The sequence below is a fragment of the Pseudopipra pipra genome, chromosome 21 (assembly GCF_036250125.1).
Source record: "Pseudopipra pipra isolate bDixPip1 chromosome 21, bDixPip1.hap1, whole genome shotgun sequence".
NCBI lineage: Eukaryota > Metazoa > Chordata > Aves > Passeriformes > Pipridae > Pseudopipra > Pseudopipra pipra.
Window position 1 is genome coordinate 3,294,529 of NC_087569.1, and position 17,358 is coordinate 3,311,886.

General features: G+C 54.7%; 3 protein-coding genes across 4 annotated transcripts; 2 read left to right on the forward strand and 1 right to left on the reverse strand.

Moving 5' to 3' along the window:
• The first annotated feature begins 800 nt into the window (after positions 1 to 800).
• On the forward strand, positions 801 to 8,324 carry SPACA6 (sperm acrosome associated 6). The gene is made up of 9 exons (XM_064677691.1): positions 801 to 3,591; positions 4,113 to 4,187; positions 4,489 to 4,557; positions 4,715 to 4,738; positions 4,825 to 4,902; positions 5,667 to 5,770; positions 6,969 to 7,122; positions 7,407 to 7,557; positions 8,116 to 8,324. The coding sequence occupies exons 1-9, from the start codon at positions 3,021 to 3,023 to the stop codon at positions 8,210 to 8,212; spliced, it is 1,323 nt and encodes a 440-aa protein (XP_064533761.1). The 5' UTR covers positions 801 to 3,020; the 3' UTR covers positions 8,213 to 8,324.
• Positions 8,325 to 8,423: 99 nt separating this feature from the next.
• On the forward strand, positions 8,424 to 11,932 carry LOC135425424 (fibrinogen-like protein 1-like protein). Of its 2 annotated transcripts, none has more exons than XM_064677693.1 (3): positions 8,424 to 9,652; positions 10,123 to 10,254; positions 10,844 to 11,932. In XM_064677693.1, the coding sequence occupies exons 1-3, from the start codon at positions 9,649 to 9,651 to the stop codon at positions 11,467 to 11,469; spliced, it is 762 nt and encodes a 253-aa protein (XP_064533763.1). In that variant the 5' UTR covers positions 8,424 to 9,648; the 3' UTR covers positions 11,470 to 11,932. The 2 variants fall into 2 exon arrangements, with proteins under 2 accessions (XP_064533763.1, XP_064533764.1); XM_064677694.1 differs by having other exon boundaries at positions 10,126 to 10,254.
• A 1,522-nt stretch (positions 11,933 to 13,454) lies between these two features.
• LOC135425423 (fibrinogen-like protein 1-like protein) lies at positions 13,455 to 16,547 on the reverse strand. Its single transcript, XM_064677692.1, has 3 exons — positions 16,464 to 16,547; positions 15,557 to 15,676; positions 13,455 to 14,523 (listed from the first exon to the last, which is right to left on the reverse strand). The coding sequence occupies exons 1-3, from the start codon at positions 16,465 to 16,467 to the stop codon at positions 13,883 to 13,885; spliced, it is 765 nt and encodes a 254-aa protein (XP_064533762.1). The 5' UTR covers positions 16,468 to 16,547; the 3' UTR covers positions 13,455 to 13,882.
• Between the last annotated feature and the right edge of the window lie 811 nt (positions 16,548 to 17,358).

Here is a 17,358-nt window from a genome sequence, read left to right on the forward strand (position 1 = left end):
CAGGGCGCGGCTCTGCGGGAGTGGGGACAGGAGGGCCCCGTGCCCGGCGTGGGTTCCCCGTGTCCCCCTGTGCCTGTGTGTCCCCCCCTCGGGGGCTGCTCCTGCCCGGGATGGCCCGGCCCGGCCGCAGGGCCCCGCCGGGCCTGGGCAGGATCAGCGCCGGGCTCCGGGACACGCCGGGGGTGCCCGGCTGGAAAGCAGCTCTGCAGAGGGGGCCCGAGAGGGACGGGTGGGCAAGGGGCTGCCCGCCCCCGGGGAGAGGAAACCCTGTGGGCCAGCCCCTGCTGCTGCCCCTCGAGAAAGGGAGCGCAGGAGGAAGCGGGCAGATGAGCTTGGAATCTGCCAGTGCCCAGATGAAGGCTCAGCTCTGCTGGGCCCTGCCATCAGGGCTGGCACTCGGGCATGGCTCAGCCCTGCTCCTGAGGGGCCGTCCGGGCTGGCTGGAAGGATTTCAGGCACCCCCGAGACCAGCAGCCCCAGCAGTGCCAGCCAGGCTCTCCGGGGATGTGCCTGTGGCTTCCCAGCCCTCCAGGGCAGAGGGCTCTGCAGCCCCCGGGGCCTGAGCGCACCCTGGGCTGCTCCTGGTTCCACAGCAGGCCCCAGATCCTCAGAGGTGCCCCACAAGGTGCCACGGGACCAGGGTCGGCCTCAAGTCCTGGCCACGGGGCACGATGTGCTCAGCCTGGTGGCAGAGAGACAGGAGGGAGGAGAAAGGTTGAGGAGCATCAGGGAGCCTGAGGAAGAGAGGGGCTGGTGGGAGCAGGCTTTGTCTGCATTTTTATGATTTCTTTATTAAATTAACCAACTCCTCAAATGCTATTCTTCTCTCTTCTTTGATGCCTATGTCGGAGTACCGGTTGTTCACTCCTGTCTCTCTGCTTGGGGAAGGTGATGTGTCACAGGCCTGGATTATCTTTATCTGGTTGAGCTGCAGTGCCCAGGAGACGTGCTTGGTCTTGCGGGTCTTGGCTGGCTGTTGCTCCTGTGAGGTGGAAGGGCCTGGGGACGAGGGCAGCAAGTGCCCCGAGACCCCCAGCCCTGCCCTGGGGAGCCCATGGCACAGGCAGGGTCAGCAGGGAGAGCCCCAGTGCCGCCTGCCCGAGCCCGGCTCTGTGCCAGAGCACTGAAGCCCATCCCAAGGGCCAGGAAGCTCTGCCAGCGGCCCAAGTGCTGCCTGGGCAGTGAGGGCAGTTCACACCCTGACATCCCTCACAGGGAATCCAGCCTTTCATGGATAGTCATTTAGCTTGAGCCAGGACTCTCCTCCCAGTTCAGAGACTGGGAGTTTGAGGTTTTTTGGAGTTTTTTTGTTGTGGGGTTTTTTGGGTATTTTTTCCCTGCTAAGCAGAATACCTCATTCTCCTGATGTTTGGAGTCAGAATCTTACAGGGAAAGTAAAAGCACTCAAGAAACTTGACTTCTGGAATTTGCAGTTCTTCTACAATATTATGAGAACATCTGTATAAAAGACAGGTCAAGAAATTCAGGTCAAATCAAAAAGATGCAAGTTTCAATGTATCATTCATGATCATTGGCTTTCTGAAGGCAATTCTGCCTGTGCAGAATGTGCCTTTCTAGTAGGCACAGAAGAGGACACACCTTCTCCATTTGTAGAACAAGTCCCAGCTATCCATTTTGCCTTCCCAGCAATTTTAAAAGAGTCCATCAAACCACTTTTTTCCTCTGATAGTTAAAATTGCAGCCCAGGATAGTTTGGGACAGTACAGATCGTGCTGCCTGCTGCGCCTCAGCAGGCAATGGTGGGTTTCTGTCTGGAGTTTAATGGCCTCAGTCCTCCTTTGGAGTCTCTGGTGTGCCAATGGTTCAGAGATCAGCCCACACCGGGGCTAATTTTCCATCCTGCTGCTGGGCAGCACTGCTGAGGCAGCCAGGGATGGAAGGGGCTCTAGGAATTCCCTTCCCAAGTCCAGCTGAAGCTCAGGAAGTTTTTTGCAGCATCTACATCACCTGGCAAGGTCTCCAACTTTTCCTGGCTTCAGCTCAGTTTCTGCTCTGCAGGAGATGTTTGGCAAGCATTGAATTGGAGCAGCCTGAGCTGTTGGATCCTCCTGTCACTTTTTGTCATCATGTGCTGTGTCAGACACCTGCCATTGATGGGTCACTATCTGAGTGTTCAGAAACAGGAGAGGGATATAAGTGAACATTTTTAAGCTGGATGGAAACAGCAGCTTGAATTTATTCAACATTTTGGCACATGCCAGGGCAGCTCTGACAGCATCCTCTGCCTTTTAGTGATGCTGGGTAAGCACATGAATCTTCAGTCTCTTACTCATTTTTCAGCTGCAGACACCTAAGTGTGTTGCTTCCTGCATCAGCTCTTGTCCCTGTAAAACCAACAGCCTGTCTCTGAGTCTTTTGCTTTGTAGTAAATGATATTATTTATTTCACAGTTTAGTTCACGTACATTTCCCTCTTTCTCCCCTCCCTGTTTTGGAGAGCTGAGTGATCTAATAACTTGAAGGTGCACCAGGGGTGTATTCCTCTACTCAAGAATAGAGTATAGGAGAGAGGCAGAGTTGTCTCCTCGGGGCACACGTACAAACACCGTGTCCCTGACGGTCCTAGCCATGTTTGGCAGCGGTGCTGCCATCGCCCTGGGATGGCTCAGTGCCACACTTGAAAGGGAAAAGACGACATGACAGCCAGGAGGGCTCCGAACAGACTGGTAGCTCAAAGCTATCGCAGCTTTATTAAGGTGTGCCACCCTTATTTATAGGGTGGGAGGGGAAGGTTCCAGAGACCGGGGAGGAGCATGGGACAGGCAGGAATATAGACCAATCAGAAGGGAAAGGAGGGAATAAGGAAAGAGTGGGAGCCAGTAGGGGAAACATCTGCAATGCAGCAGATTATAACCAATCAGAAAATAGGTAATAAACATGAAGGGAAAACTGTGAAAACATTTGATGTAAACCGGGGTACAATACATTTATAACTTTTGTTAACAATTCTGTTCAGTCCTAGTCTGTAAAATAGTCTCAGTCTTCATAACTGAACACTGAATGCTTAGAATCCATGTCCTCCTCTGTCGCCGCTTCAGCTATGGTCTCTCGCAGCTGCCTTCTCCACCTTGCAAACTTCTCCTTTTCCTCCTCCGTGCTCCCCGCAGCTCAGTTTCCAGCTCAGACTCAGTGCAAGGGTTGCCTGCACGTTTCTTGCTGCGTTCTGCTCACACCTTTGGCTGCTGTGAGCTCCATGTGGCTGCCTCGAGTATGACCTCATGCCTTATCTGGTTCCCTGGTGACCCAGGTGCCCAGGCTCCACTTTGGAACCCCGCTGTTGCCCAAGGAACTCGGCATTTGGGTGCTAGGTCTGGGGTCATGGGGTGGTGGTGGGTGGCCCTGATGCTGGTGCTGGTCCCCTGGCGCCCTAGAAATGCTGGTTTGTGGCTGTGGGTGGCCCTGGTGCTCTGCCTCCCTGGGGTGCACTCCTGCCTGCTCTGCTTTGGGCCCCCCAAAATGCGGGAACAGCTCTGCCGTGAGATTACTGGGGCCTCTGCCAATAACCCCAAAAATAAAAAATGCCAAGAGGACCTTGTTGAGGCTGCTAAACCACTTGCCTCTGTCTCTGTGGGTACGTCATGGGACCCCAGGGACCCCGAACCCAAAAAGGATCCTGCCCAAGAACCTCCATCCTGACTGGCCCTTCTTTTCTGTGGGTCCTCTATCCCAAGGGGGACCCCTGCCCTGAACAGCACCCTACAGTCCTCTGGGATTCCCCACTTCAACCAAGGCCCTCACACTGACACTGACCAGGATCCCAGGAAGTTGTGGGCCCCAGGGACCCACCCCAGACAAGCATCCTTGGGACTCAGAACCACGCCAAGGCCTCCCCAGTCCTGATCTGGACCCCAGGGACCTTTGGGAACCCCAGCCCTGCCCAAGACCCTGAGAATCACTCAACCTTGACCGGGGACACACTGGGGACCCCTTGGCCCTACCTAGGACCTTAGGAGTCCCCAGGGATACCTGACCCTTCCCAGTAACCCTAAACCCTGGTCAGAACTCTAGGAATCCCCAGAAACCCTCCAGACCTTACTGAAACTCCAACCCTAATCCTGTATACTGATTCTAGTGTCCCTGTACTGGTTCCAGGGGCCGGGCAGCATGACGAACTTCGAGACATTGTCTTGGATGCTCTGTATTATGTAGAGGAGCAAAAGAACAAGAGTGAGCAGGGGACATGGGACATGGGGCATAGGATGTGGAGGCCTTGAAGGGGCATGGGGTGGAGGTGAAATATGGAGGTCTGGAGGCAGTAAAGGGATAATCGGGGAATCCTGAGGTTATATGGGCTTCAAAGTATACAGTTTCTTGGGGGGTTTGAGGGGGTATTTGGGAATAGATGGGACTCCAGGATGGATATATGGGGTTGAGGTGAGTTGTACGGGGGATCTGTGGTGTCTGGGAAGGGTTTATGGGGATGCTGGGGAGGACACGTTGTCTCATCTGGACATCTGGGTCGCCCCAGAGCCCTTAAACAAGTCCCTGCAGGAAGCTGTCGACACAATCTGGGTGAAGCTGAGCCGGATGACAAAAGGTATGGGGCCAGTGGGGACCCCCACCCTGGGAACCCCAGTCCTAGAGAAACTTCCAGGGACTCCATCTGGGCTGGACAAGGGCTGAGCCCTGACAGCTCATCGTAAGGATGTGAGCCCCTGGTGTTCCCCAGTCTAACGCTGCTTCCTCTCCACCAGTTCCAGCCTGCGTCCCACCCTGTGGTGAGTGCCTGTCCCCTTGTCTTGCCCTTCCTTGTCCCCTAGTACATCTCCCACTCCCCTGGGACCACCAAGTCTCTCTTTCCCAGGATTCCAGCCCGATGCCCGTGTCTTCCAGTGTGCTACCTGTCACTTTGCGGACTGCGAGTTTCCCCTGGACTGCCCAGGTATAGGACCATGCCAGGTTGTTGCATTAAGAGTAAGGAAATCTTCCCCAGCTTATCCCCTTTCTTAGGTTATTTTTATACTATTTTTAATATTTTGGTGGAGCTTGAGTGACTCCAGCCATGCCTTTGGTACTGACTGGGGGCAGATGGTATCACTTTGCTTTTAAAGATCCAGGCTAGAAAGATGCAGAGCATGCACTCAGCTAGGAGTAGTTGTACATTGAGGGTGGGTAGCTGTTGAGATGGAGGTGTGTTTGGTATTATAATGAGATGATAATGAGCAAAGTACCTCCAAAGGACAGGATTTCACCACAAAATTAAGTAATTGCTATCTCAGCAACTGATATTCTGAATGGAACAGGATATTACCTCTTGTTCAGCAAATGCCATGTGTTGTATCAGCCCCACTGAGTTCCCATACCTGCTGTGATCCCAACATGTGTAAAGTGATCCTTAAATACCAACTACATTCTACCCTGGAATTCTACAACTTTCTTTAGGGTGTGGATGTAACTTTAGTCTCAATAATTTTCCCCCAGTAATTCTTCCACCCAGACCCAGGCACCCAGGCTGGGCTCACCTTCCCCCCCAGAGCTGGGTGCCCCCAGGGCTCTGGAGACACCCCGTATTTCTCACCTGTGCTCCCACCCTGAGCACACCTGCCAAGGTGTTCAGCTGCCCATCCCTGCAGCCAGCACAGGAGCACCATCCCCTCTGTCAGGGCACACCCAGATGTGAGCTCACGTGCCTGGCAATGCTCCCAGTGCAGGACCTGCAGACCTACACGGATGAGACCATCGTGCTGCTCTGTGACGTGCCCTTCTCCTTCCCCGGCAGCCTGCCCGTCACCTGGATGTATGTCCCAAATGTGAGTTGCACGTGAGCGTGGAGGGGTGTGAGTAGACATTCTGGGGAGGGCTGGGCACAGGTAACCAGGCCTGCACACACACACAGCTGTTTGCTTGGCGTGAGGTCTCTCACGGGTACTGCTGCCACCATGTGCTGGAAGTAGCAGCTGTGAAAGCACACACAGGGGGCAGGTCACTCGTGTGTTTGCAGGTCCATGTGTGCACATGTAGAGTCATAAAATTACAGGATGGTTTGGGTTGGAAGGGACCTTAAAGCTCATCTCATTCCACCCCCTGCAATGGGTAGGGACACCTTCCTCTAGACAAGATTGCTCCAAGCCCCATCCAACCTGGTCTAACTGAACAAGTTATGTTTCTTTAAAAAGGAGCCTATGCATCAGTGAGGGAAAATGTTAAGAGGTGATTTTAGATAATGGATGACGGGTAAGCTCTGGGTGATGTCCATGTGTTAGAAAAACAAAAATTTAGGGCCTTTGATATACTTTAGTGTTCTCAGACCTGGAGGGGGAAGTTAACAAACCCTGGAAGAGAAATTTACTGTTGAGAACTGAACACCAGGATTGCAGAATTTATAAACCACGAAGACATGTTACATAAACCAGAGATGCCCTGTCTGGGAAAAAGATAATTAAAAGACTGAAAATGTGGACTAATTAACATGAAAAGCAAGAAATCCATAATCAACAGAATAATAATGCATGAAGAGAACTATATAACATGTAAGCCAATGAACACTAATTCTTTTGTTTGCTAAAATGTATAAATAGTTAAAAGTTTTCATGACTGATGTAAATGTGAAGCAATACTCGTGTACCTCAGCACTGAATAATGTCGGCTTTCTGAGTAGAGTGTTCATTTCCTGGGTTTTGGTGACACTGGGCTTGAACACTTTCAGGAATAGGGCAGCCACAGCTTCTCTGGACAACCTGTGCCAGGGCCTCACCACCCCCACGGGGAAGAACTCCTTCCCACATGTGCAGGAAATGACTTTTGTGTCCACCGTGGTTGTGCATCCCTGTGTGCACACATGGGGAACAGGGAGAGTGTGTGGGACAGGAGGTGTGTCCATGTGCACCAGCACAAGAAGCATGAAGGGGACATGTCAAGCACGTGCAGGACACGGGTGCCTTTGTATGCACACGTGTGCTGTCCCATGTACCTTGTGGGCTGTGCTGACAGATCCCCCCCACGCCCCAGCTGCGCACACAGGACGTGTCACTGTTCAAGGAGCTGAAGGGGAATCCAAAGAACCCCTCCAGCCTGACCATCGAGGAGCCCGCTCCAGGAACTGTTGCCTGTCGCCTGGGGGAAGTTTCCAAGCCCTTTGTCCGCAAGTTCTTCTACCTCAATGGTGAGCCCAGACACCTGAGTGCCCTGGGGGCAGGGAGCAGTGCGGGGGGAGCTGAACCCCAGACACCCGGGTCCATGGGATGGGGGTGCTTGGGGGTGTGGGCAGGGTGCCAGGGTACGTCAGTTCATGGTGGACAGGTGAACTGGAGCAGGTGTTCCCTGATCCCTGGCTCCTCTGGGGACGGTGAGGCATGTGGGTTGGAGCAGGGACCCCGAGACAGTGAGGTCTGTGGCTGGGGCAGGTGCTGCAGGGCCCTGTGACCTGAGGTGCCGGTGTCCCCACAGTGTCAGAGGGGAGCGTGGAGGAAGAGAGAGGGCTCCAGGCTGTGTTCAGTACTGTGCTGCACTGGCTCCACAACGAGACCCCCCTGGTTCCCGTACCAACAATGGGGCTGGCACTGGGAGTTGCCTCCATGGCGCTTGTGCTGCTGGTGGTGTGAGTATTGCTGACCTGGTAATCTGTACCCTCAAAGTCCCCATGGCTTCTGGGGTCCCTCACAGAGCAGCAAGGGACTCCCAAACCCCACTGGATTCTCAGTCACTTGGGATTCTCTCCAAGTGGGAGGGGACCCAGGTGTCCAAGGATGGGCCATAGACTGCTAGGACTCCTAAACTCACAGGGCCCCATGTCCCCAGGACTCCTATTGTCCTCTGGCCCATTCCAGGGTCTCCCCCTTGCACCCAGGCTCACTCCAGGCTGCCTTGCTTCCCACAGATTCCCTAATTGCCCCTGAAACCCTGCAACTTTCCCATGTTTTCCCTAGAACCCCCACTGTCCCTTTGGGTGCCCCAGTTACGGTCAGTTGTCCCAGTTGCCCTCAGGGTCCCATTCCTTTACCCTCAGAGCCATCAGTTGCTCCAAGGGCCCCCCAGTTGCCCCTTGAGCCCCCCAGATGCCCCATGTGTACCCATTGCCACCCCCACATCCCCTGATGGAAATATAGGGTGTCCTCCCTGCTTCCCCTCTTTCTTCATCCCTCCTCCTGTCTCCCAGGGCCCTGTGGCAATGTGCCCGCTGGACATCCCGCAGGCGTGAACAACAGGGAACCCCGGAGGATTCCGGATCCCCGGATTCACCCTTGGGACCTTAACACATGGATTCATCCCCAAGGACCAACATTTCTGCATTTGGTTTTCTTGTGCTGGTTGTGCAAATGGGAACAGTCTAGAAACATAAATACAGAGTTCTGAGAATCTGGATTATGCCAGTGGTAGAAATCTGGGGTTCTTTGACTTGCAGACAGAAAAACTGGGTACCAGGCAGCATTTTCCTTTTCATGGGTGGACATTCCAGCTGCAGTTGGAGCTGTAGAGCTATCAGTGCTTGTGATGATGATGGTGGAGGAGCCCGAGCTGTGGCCCCCAGGCTGCAGCCCAGCCTGTCCTGCCCTGTCCTGACCCCAGCAAGGACCTTCTGCAGGTGTCCTCCATTTCCCTCTGTGTGCACCCAGATCTCCTCTGTTTCCCTCATCAAATACTCAGATCTTCTCTGTTCTTTCTAGTGTTTGCTTGTGTCTCCCCTCTGTGCACACTCACATCCCTCTTTTTCATGACAAGTACCCTCAGATTCCATCCGTTACCCTCCACTGGTGATCAAATCCCACTGTCCATTCTGTGGGTGTTCAGTTCCTATGGGTTCCATGATGATGTCCCTCCCAGCCCTTCTGTGCACCCTCATTTCCCTCCACTTTCCCTCCATGCACACTTAGGTCCCTTCCATTCCCCTCACGCTCAGATTCCTGTTGCTTGCCCTCCATCCACTCGGTTTCATTCTGGTCCTGGGCAGACACTTGCTTTCCTCTGTAGCCATCATCTTGCATGACCAGTCCCACAAAACCAGTGCCCAGAGGCCACAGCTGTCTCATCTGCTGTACAGAAATCTTTCAAGGCCATTCAGCTGCCTTCTTGCAGGTCAGGACTGTGGCCCACGGGTGAGTCGAGACTTCCTCTGCTTCCCTTAGATGGAAACCCCTCTGCCTGTGTCCTGTGCTCCAGAATGCACCAGCTGCTCCAAACACTGTCACACAACTCCCTGCAAGTCTTGGGGCCCCACCCAGACCTGGGCTTGACAGGATCAGATTAAACAAGAGCCCCTTGACCTGGCAGCACCTGCTGCAGTGGTGGGAGGCAGGGACAGCCCCGTGTTTGCTCTCCACCCGGTTGGTGACTGTGGCGTTCAAGTGTTTGTTCACTGAGCTACACTCTTCAAAGTTCCCAAATATGCTTGTTACCAGGGGAAATTCCATCCAAGTCACTAAGCACTCACAGAAGAGACCATTCCAAGGATTCTTGCTGGCATGGGGATTATTTTCTTTGCAGCTCAGGGACCTGTGCACTCAGAACCACAGGCACCTCCACCTCAGCTGGTATTTTCTGAGGGCACAAAGGAAACCAACCTGATCTCCTCCTCCAGGAGAAAAGGGGGGCAGGACCCACTCAGCCCGCCCACTGCAGGAGGCACTACAAATGCCTCTGTGCAACCGGCTGCTCCAGAGCTCTGTGCTCCAGAGCATTCCCACCTGGAGCCATGGGTGAGTACAGGGCTGGGAAGAGGGGGGGTCCTTGCCAGCAGTGGGGGGAGCACAGGTAGGGCAGCCCAGCAATAGGGAGAGGCTCCATGCACACTGATGGGGAGCAGTGGCACCAGTGCCCTCCTGGGAGCACCAGCAGCTTGTCCCCTGCCTTCTGGCTCACCCCAGCCAGTCCCCTGCTCCAGGGGCCAGCAGTGAAACTTGGCTCAGTTGGTTGTTGGGTGCTTTGCTCCACCCAAACCCCACCCATGCTTGACTTGCCGGGAGCAGATCAAGGGGGAAAGGCAAGGTTGTCTACCCCTTGGGCAAGCCTTCCAGCTTGCAGGAAGCAGCCTGATGCTGCCCAGCATTCTTGGTGCTCTCCTGCACCTCACAGGGTCGTGTTAACTGCGGTGCTGGAGCCATGGGATGTCCAGTCTCTCTGCAGGGAGGGCCCTGTTTCATCTTTTCTCCATTTTATCCCTTTCTAGCAGCCCAGTGGCTTCTGCTCCTTGCTTCCCTGCTGCTTTTGGCTGTTCCAGGCCACTGTGTGCATATAGAAACCCTAAACATCTTCAAGAAATCTCCCTCCAATGCTTCGGCGACTGCTCTGAAGAAAACCAGTAGGTAGCATCCCATGGGCATCTGGTGTGGTGTGCTTGTGTACAGCCAGCTCTGGGTGGGAAAAGGCCCTGAACCATCCCTAACCCTGCCCCTGCTCTGGGATGGAGGATGGTGGAAATGTGCCTAGTGCAGGCTACAGTGTGTGTGTGTGTGTGTGTGCACTGTGCAGGCTGGGGGGGTGGCTGTGTCTGCTTGAAGAGGTCATTTTTCTGCTGTTCCCTCAGTCACAGGCAGGGGCAAGGTCCTCTTTGCCTTCCTGCCAGCATGACCCTGTTGTAGTGGCACAACCCCTTTTTCAGGAGACCTAGAGGAGCCCTTTGGTGCCCATATTCAGTCTCTTTGCCTCGTACCAGCATAGCCCAGTAGGTCTGAGACCTTTCACTGGGGCTTATTTCTGTTGGTGTTCCATATTGAAAAGGAACAGAGGGTCGAGGCCAACCCACTCTCACCTCCAGACCTCTCTAGGCTGGGAGAGCTGATTATCCCCCAGGTGCTCTGGCGAGATGTCCCTCTCTCCTGCCCCTGGGTGAGACAAGGTCTTGTCCTGTTGTACTGGCTTTTGTTCAGTCCCCTTCTGTCCTGCTCCAGGTTGGCCCAGGGACTGCAGTGAGGTCCCTGATGGCAGCTCCAGCGGCGTCTACATCATCCAGCCCTCAGGATTGCACCCCATCATGGTGTACTGTGAGATGGGTGGAGATGGGGGCTGGACTGTGATCCAGAGGAACCGGCAGGACACGGATATCACCTGGAACGAGTCCTGGAGCACCTACAAGCACGGCTTTGGGAATGTGCACACCGAGTACTGGCTGGGCACTGAGAACATCCACCAGATCACCAGGCAGAAGGTCTACCAGGTCAGGTTTGTCATCTGGGATGCTTCAAACAACAAGAGGTTTGCAGACTACAACCTGTTCAGCCTGGACGATGAGTCCCAGGGCTACAGGCTGAGGCTGGGAGCGCACTCGGGGACGGCAGAGGATGCCATGGACTCAGATAATCCCAGGAAAGTGCACAACAACATGAAGTTCTCCACAAAGGATCGGGACCAGGACACTTACAGAGGGAACTGTGCCTCCCGCTACGGGGGCGGGTGGTGGTACTCGGCGTGTTACTCCGTGCGGCTGAACGTCAAGGGGAGCATCACGTGGGGCAGGCTGTGCAAGGGCAACTGCAAAGCCTCTGCCATCCTCATCAAACCAGCTCCCTACCACTAGAACTCCTTCCCTCTTCTGTCCCCCCTGGGCACATGGCCAGGCCAGCGCCCTGCTGGGGCCTGTTTGATGACGGGGGCTGGGGTGAGTAGGGTTGTTCCTCTGTATCAAGAGCTGCTTTGTTTTCCTCTTATCCTGAAAAGTAGCGAAGTTCCCTGCTCTGTCTTTGGCCATTCACCTGCAGTGGGTTTTGGGGGATCATTATTAGCACACATGTTTATGAATGCTGCAGTGTCCAAGCATTTTCCTTCTGGGGACAAAACTGTGCTCAGAAGCTTAAAACCCTCCTGGTCCAGCAAGGTCTTACTCTCTTTCTGCTTTGTGGGTATAGATGTTTTCAGTAGAAAAATATCCATCACTAGCTAACCTGACCTACACTGCACTGAGCCCAGGGCAGGCCATACCTGCACCACAACCCTGCTGCAGTCTGTATTCATCCTGCCAAATAAAATCACTTTCAGATCTGCATAGGTGTCCTTCATTTGTTTGGGAACTCCTTGCAACTGCTCCCAGTTTCCTGCCAGGAGCAGACCTGAGGCTCCTGGTGCAGCAGGAAACTGTTTTCAAAGGGGAATTTTTTCATGAGACTCAGGTGAGGAATTAAAGACAAAACTTTCACTTAATGAAGAGAGTTGGATTCCAAGGTGGGGATCTTCCAAAAAGGGAATGCAGTAGCACGTGGTCAGTAGCAAGCACTGAGGGTGAGAGGGAAGCATCAGGTCAGTTCAGTCCTGCCAGCCATGACCTGGAGCTCACCAGAGACCAGAGGGCAGGCCAGCATCATCCTGCCTTATTAACCTTGTGAACAGTGGGAGGGAAATGGGAGAGTGAACAGGCAAGAAAGGAACAACAGCACTGCAAGGCCACACAGCAGCACATGGTCAGTATGTCCGGGCATGTGTAAGATCCAAGCCTGACGTGGCAGGGATCCCACAGTTTCAAGTTTTTGGATCAGCTTGGGTCTTTATGGGTTTGCTCCAGTGTGGTGATTTCTCCATGCACTGGACAGCTCAGCAGTGGACATGGTGCCTGTGATGTAGTCTCCCAGTACTGAGTAGAAGGAGTCTCCCAGTGCTGGGGGATGTCTTGCTGGCTGCCCTCTTGCTAACAGAGCCCAGGAATGCAGCTCAGCATCACTCAGGATCAGAGTGCTGTTTACCAGCAGCCCAAAGCCCTTCTGTCCAGCCTCTCCCCTCACATTAGGTTGTACATCCAGGCTGGAGCACCAATAACTTTTTAAACCAGCAGACATATCTCAGTCCAGAAATGTTACTCTCAAGTCAGCTCCAACTGGGAAGCCTTTCTCAACCAGGAGCACCCTCGCATACGCCCATCTCCCCATGCAGCAGTGCTGCCTGCCCTCAAGTGCCACCAGGGCAGCCAAGGAATGCTCCTCAGGAACTCCATAGCTCCTCAGGAACACAGCACTGCCCATAGCTCTGCAGGGTGTCCTGGAACTTGAGTCACAGACCTTGCTTGGCTCCAGAGCCCCATGTTGTTCAGCATTCCCAGCCACAAACCTTGCTCAAGCTCAACTTTTCTCCCAAAGACTGTGGAGAGGAACCATGGGTTTTTTCAAGCCCAAAGTTAAAACTTCCCTCCATTCCAAGGTTGCTCCACAGACACATTTCCCCTTGGTTGCAGGGAACAATGGGACTGACTGACACACATCGCTCACACCCTCAGAGGAGCCCATAGCCCTCTGCACACTCCAAGCTGTGGTGGTTTCTTCCCTTTCCCAGCACAGAACAACCACCTAGCCATGGACAGTGGCAAACTGTGAGTGAGGGGTTTGCAAGGTATGGGCTTTGCTGGTCCTATTGACTAATTGTAGCCTTACAGCCACAGTCCAGTGCTCAGTGACTGGAACAAATAAATTGGAAAGAATATTGCCTAACACACTTTAATTTTCCCCAGGTCTGCCTCCCTGAAGACTGGACAGAGAGATCCCCCCACACCTGTGTGCAGGCAGACACGAGGCAGCACAGTCTGGCTCCAGGGTTTATTGCAGCTGATTCCTCCCACCGTGGGTAGCAGAGCTGTGGGGGGAGCGGGGCCCGGGGAGGGAGCAAGGCCTGAGCAAAGCGGGGTCCACCGACTGCGTGGGGCAGGGAACTGGCACCGTGTCCCCCTCCCCAGGACGGGGGCGGGCGCACCCACCCCAAACCAGTGCCTGTGCCCCAGTGCCGGCCGGCACCGCGGCACTGGGCGGAGCTGCCCGTGTGCCCAGGGTTCCAGGCGACGGCTCCTGGGCCCCAGAGCTGCTGTGTTTCAGCTGGTGAGGGTGCAGGAGCTGCGGGCAGAGTAGGACGTGCACTGGGACTCGCAGGGGACAGTGGGCAGGCACGGGAACAGGGCACTGAGCTGGGGATGGTGGCACCCCTTCACTGCCGGGGTTCTGGGCGCTGCAGCAGGGTCAGCACACGTCTGTGGGTTTGACCAGGATGAGGGAGGATGCGCAGTCACCGCTGTCGCAGAATCCCGGCCAAACGATGTAGTTTTTGGCATTGAGCAGGACGTTCTGGCACCTGTTGTACCACCACCCCCCGTAGCTCTTGGCGCAGTTCCCACTATACTGGTCCTGGTCCTTGTCGACCGTGCTGAACTTCATGTTGTCGTGAATGCCCCCCTTCTTGGGGTGGTAGAGGGTCAGGTAGTCGTCCCCATCGCCAGAATGCCGGCCCAGCCTCAGTGGGTACCCGCTGTCCTCGCTCTCCACCCTGAAGATGTCGTACTCGGCGAAGTGGGTGACGTTGGTTTTGTCCCGCACGACGAAACGCACCTTGTAGGTGCCCTGCTGGGTCAGCAGGTGCAGGTACTCGGTGCCCAGCCAGTAATCGGCGTGCACGTTCCCGAAGCCGTACTTGTAGGTGGTCCAGGATTGCTTCCAGTTGAGCTCAGTGTCATGAGAGTTTCTCTGGACAACGGTCCAGCCCTTGCCTTCAGTGTCCATGTCGCACCAGACCACGCGCGGGGGGGACCGAGCCGGCTGGATGACGTACACCCCGCTGGGGCTGTTCTTGCGGAGGCGGCTGCAGTCTGGGGGGAACCCTGAGGCTGCAGCAACAAACACGGGTAGAGGTGGGAGAGAGAAGGATCATGAGTCTGTCAGGGCAACGAGGTGCTCCTGTAGGGCAGTGAGAACGCAGGACAAAAAGGGGTGGTTCTGCCTGCGGCTTTTTCATTGGCTCATCCTTGGGGAACCCAGAAAATCTCTCTAAGCCAGTGACCCCTGTAAGAGCCCTGGAATCTATTTCTTATGGTTTGCTGTTTCATTTAGAACCTTCGTTGGACATCACTGGCATCTGGCCAAGGAAAGAAGGGGAAAAAATCTTCCAGATGCCAGTGGTGTCCTTCAAGTATATCTGGCCCATACACAACATCCTTGATATACTGAGACACAGCTCTTGCAAGGACCAGAAGTGTCCAAAATGCTCCACTGGATGGCGATATGTAATGAGAATTTATGTTATCCCTGGGGGTCATGGCATTGAAAAAGAAGGCTTAGTTCTGCCGTGGTCTCATAGGGATCTCTTCTCCCAGCTTGTTACAGTTTATCTGATCTGTCATGACTCACTGGACAAACTAATTTACTATCTAATTCATTTTTCTTGGTTTGTGTCTGATAGGAGACAATTTGCCATGCGTAATTCCAATTCAACCCCTGAAAATCTGTTTTACTCAGACACTCAGGTCTTGCAGGAACTTGCAGGGAATTCCCTTGCAGGGAGTAAGGGAATGCTCCTCATCCAAGAAGAGCAAAACAAAAAAACAAATAGCTGGGAGGATCTCTCCTAGAACTGATGCTCACAGTCATGGCAGAACAATCCTGCCAAGGTGTTTGGGCAGGAATCTCTTGGTTTCAGCATAGACCCACCAAAGGGGTGAAGGTGGCTTGGCAGGAGTCAGGCTGTACAAGACACGGCCCTGGGGCTTGTGTGTGAGGGGTTCCTGTGCTGTGCATCCCCCTGGGTGTTTGCTGGCCTTCCCTAGCCCACAGCAGACCCGAGAGTCAGCACTGAGCCAGGGAGACCCCATCCTGCTCTGTCCCTCGGTGCCCAGCCCGCATCCCCCCCTGACCCCTACTCACCGCTCCGGGGGCTGGCAGTGGGCACGGCCGGGCCGGCACTGGCACTGAGGAGAAGCATCGCCACCACAGTGGGCAGGAGGACAAGGTCCCGGTGGAGCTGGTGTGTCCCAGCCTGGAGCCCTGGGGAGGAAAGTGCCCATCACCACCAGGATCCCTGGGTAGCCCCCGGGATGCTCAGAGCAGGGAAGGCAGAGCCAGGGCTCAGTCAGGAGCAAGGAGCTCCCAGGGTGGTGGGAACTGCAGCTCCAGGGCAGGCTCTGCCCTGCAGGGTTGAAGCAAGGTGAGAAATGGCTCTGTCACCTCCTGATCAGCTCCTTCCCTACACCACATGGCAACCTGCAGTTTGTTCTTGGAACCTACAGCCCAAGAGAGGGCAATGACACAGGTGGATCAGTAGCTTGTCACGTGGGGAGGAATCACAAGAAACAGCTCTTTTTGGAAACTAAGCCAAAGGATGGGTCCTACTGCCCAGGTGCCAGCTCCCAAGCACACAGGAGAAGTCTCTTGGGCCCCCACAGGGACACAAACCCAAACCCTCTGTGCTGACCCCCACCACCCCTCTACATCCTGCACTCACTCGACTCCTGGGGGAGATGCCACCATGCCAGGGGCAGGATCCCTGTGCAGCCACACGTGCCACATGCATTGGTTGGGAAGGGAAAGGACCAAGGTGAAACCTAGGTCTCCACCTTAACCTCCATGGGAACACATGGCACAGGTACCCCAGGGCAGGCACAGGCTGGCACCAAGTGTGTGTGTTGTTTGGTGCTTTGGTCTGGCATCCCTCCTGCTCCCAGCGTGCTGGTGTCCTGCTCATCCTCTCTGTGCCTTTGCATACTCACCCCGTCAGGTCTCGTTTGAGCCCAGCACCACACAGGAGTGAGGTGTCCCTGGGCAGGTCACTCACCCATCACGACAGCACGGCTGCACAGAGAGCAGGAACCCGGCGGTGCACCCTCCCACGCCGAGCTGTCCACGCCGAATTTATAGGCACTGCACACACCCACGTGTGTTCACACTCAGCAGCTGTAGAGGCACTTGCAGATTGTGACTCGAGCAGTTTCCAGATCCCATGACAGCAGAGCTGAGGGGAGGGAGGCATGCCCTTCCAGCCAGAGAGGTGCAGAGTAGCCCCCTGCATGCTGAGGGATTTCAGTTATTGACTGTCCCTGCACAAACACTACATGTGAATTGCCCGCCTGGAGCAAATTCTGGAGAGCTGGGATCAAAGTGAAGTGGAGAGACCCAGCTGTTTAAGGACATACACACAGAAACCAGCAAAGGAGGAGAGGTCTCCTGTGTGCTCAGTCCCAAAGGTGACCTTGGAAAGGTGAGGACAGGGCCTCGAGAGAGGTGTCAGCTTGCTAAGTCTCCGCTGGCAGGTTTTAGGATCAGCATTGGGCTGGAGCCACTGTCCAGCAGCCAGAGCCACTGTAGACACAGTGTTCCCTGGCACCCCAGTCTGTGTGCTCTGAGCAAGGGCTCCAGGTAACAAACAGGTGCCTGTGGGTCCCTTTGCCACTCTCCTTCCCAGTCCCTATCTTTGGCCTGGTCAGACCCTGCAGATCCACCCTCAGCCCCCGAAACATCAACCTGGAGTTGCACTGTCTATGGTAGCAAAATGCTCTCAGGACAGACACTTTGGGAGGGCTGTTGTTCATACCAGGAGGTGCAGGCAGCTCCATCACCTTGTCAAATTTAAGAGAATAAAGATGTGGCCCTTCTAATTTCTTCTCCTGTGTTGGTTTCTGACCAGATGTCTTCTTCTGGCACAGCTCCACCACACTTGCTGTTCACAGCAA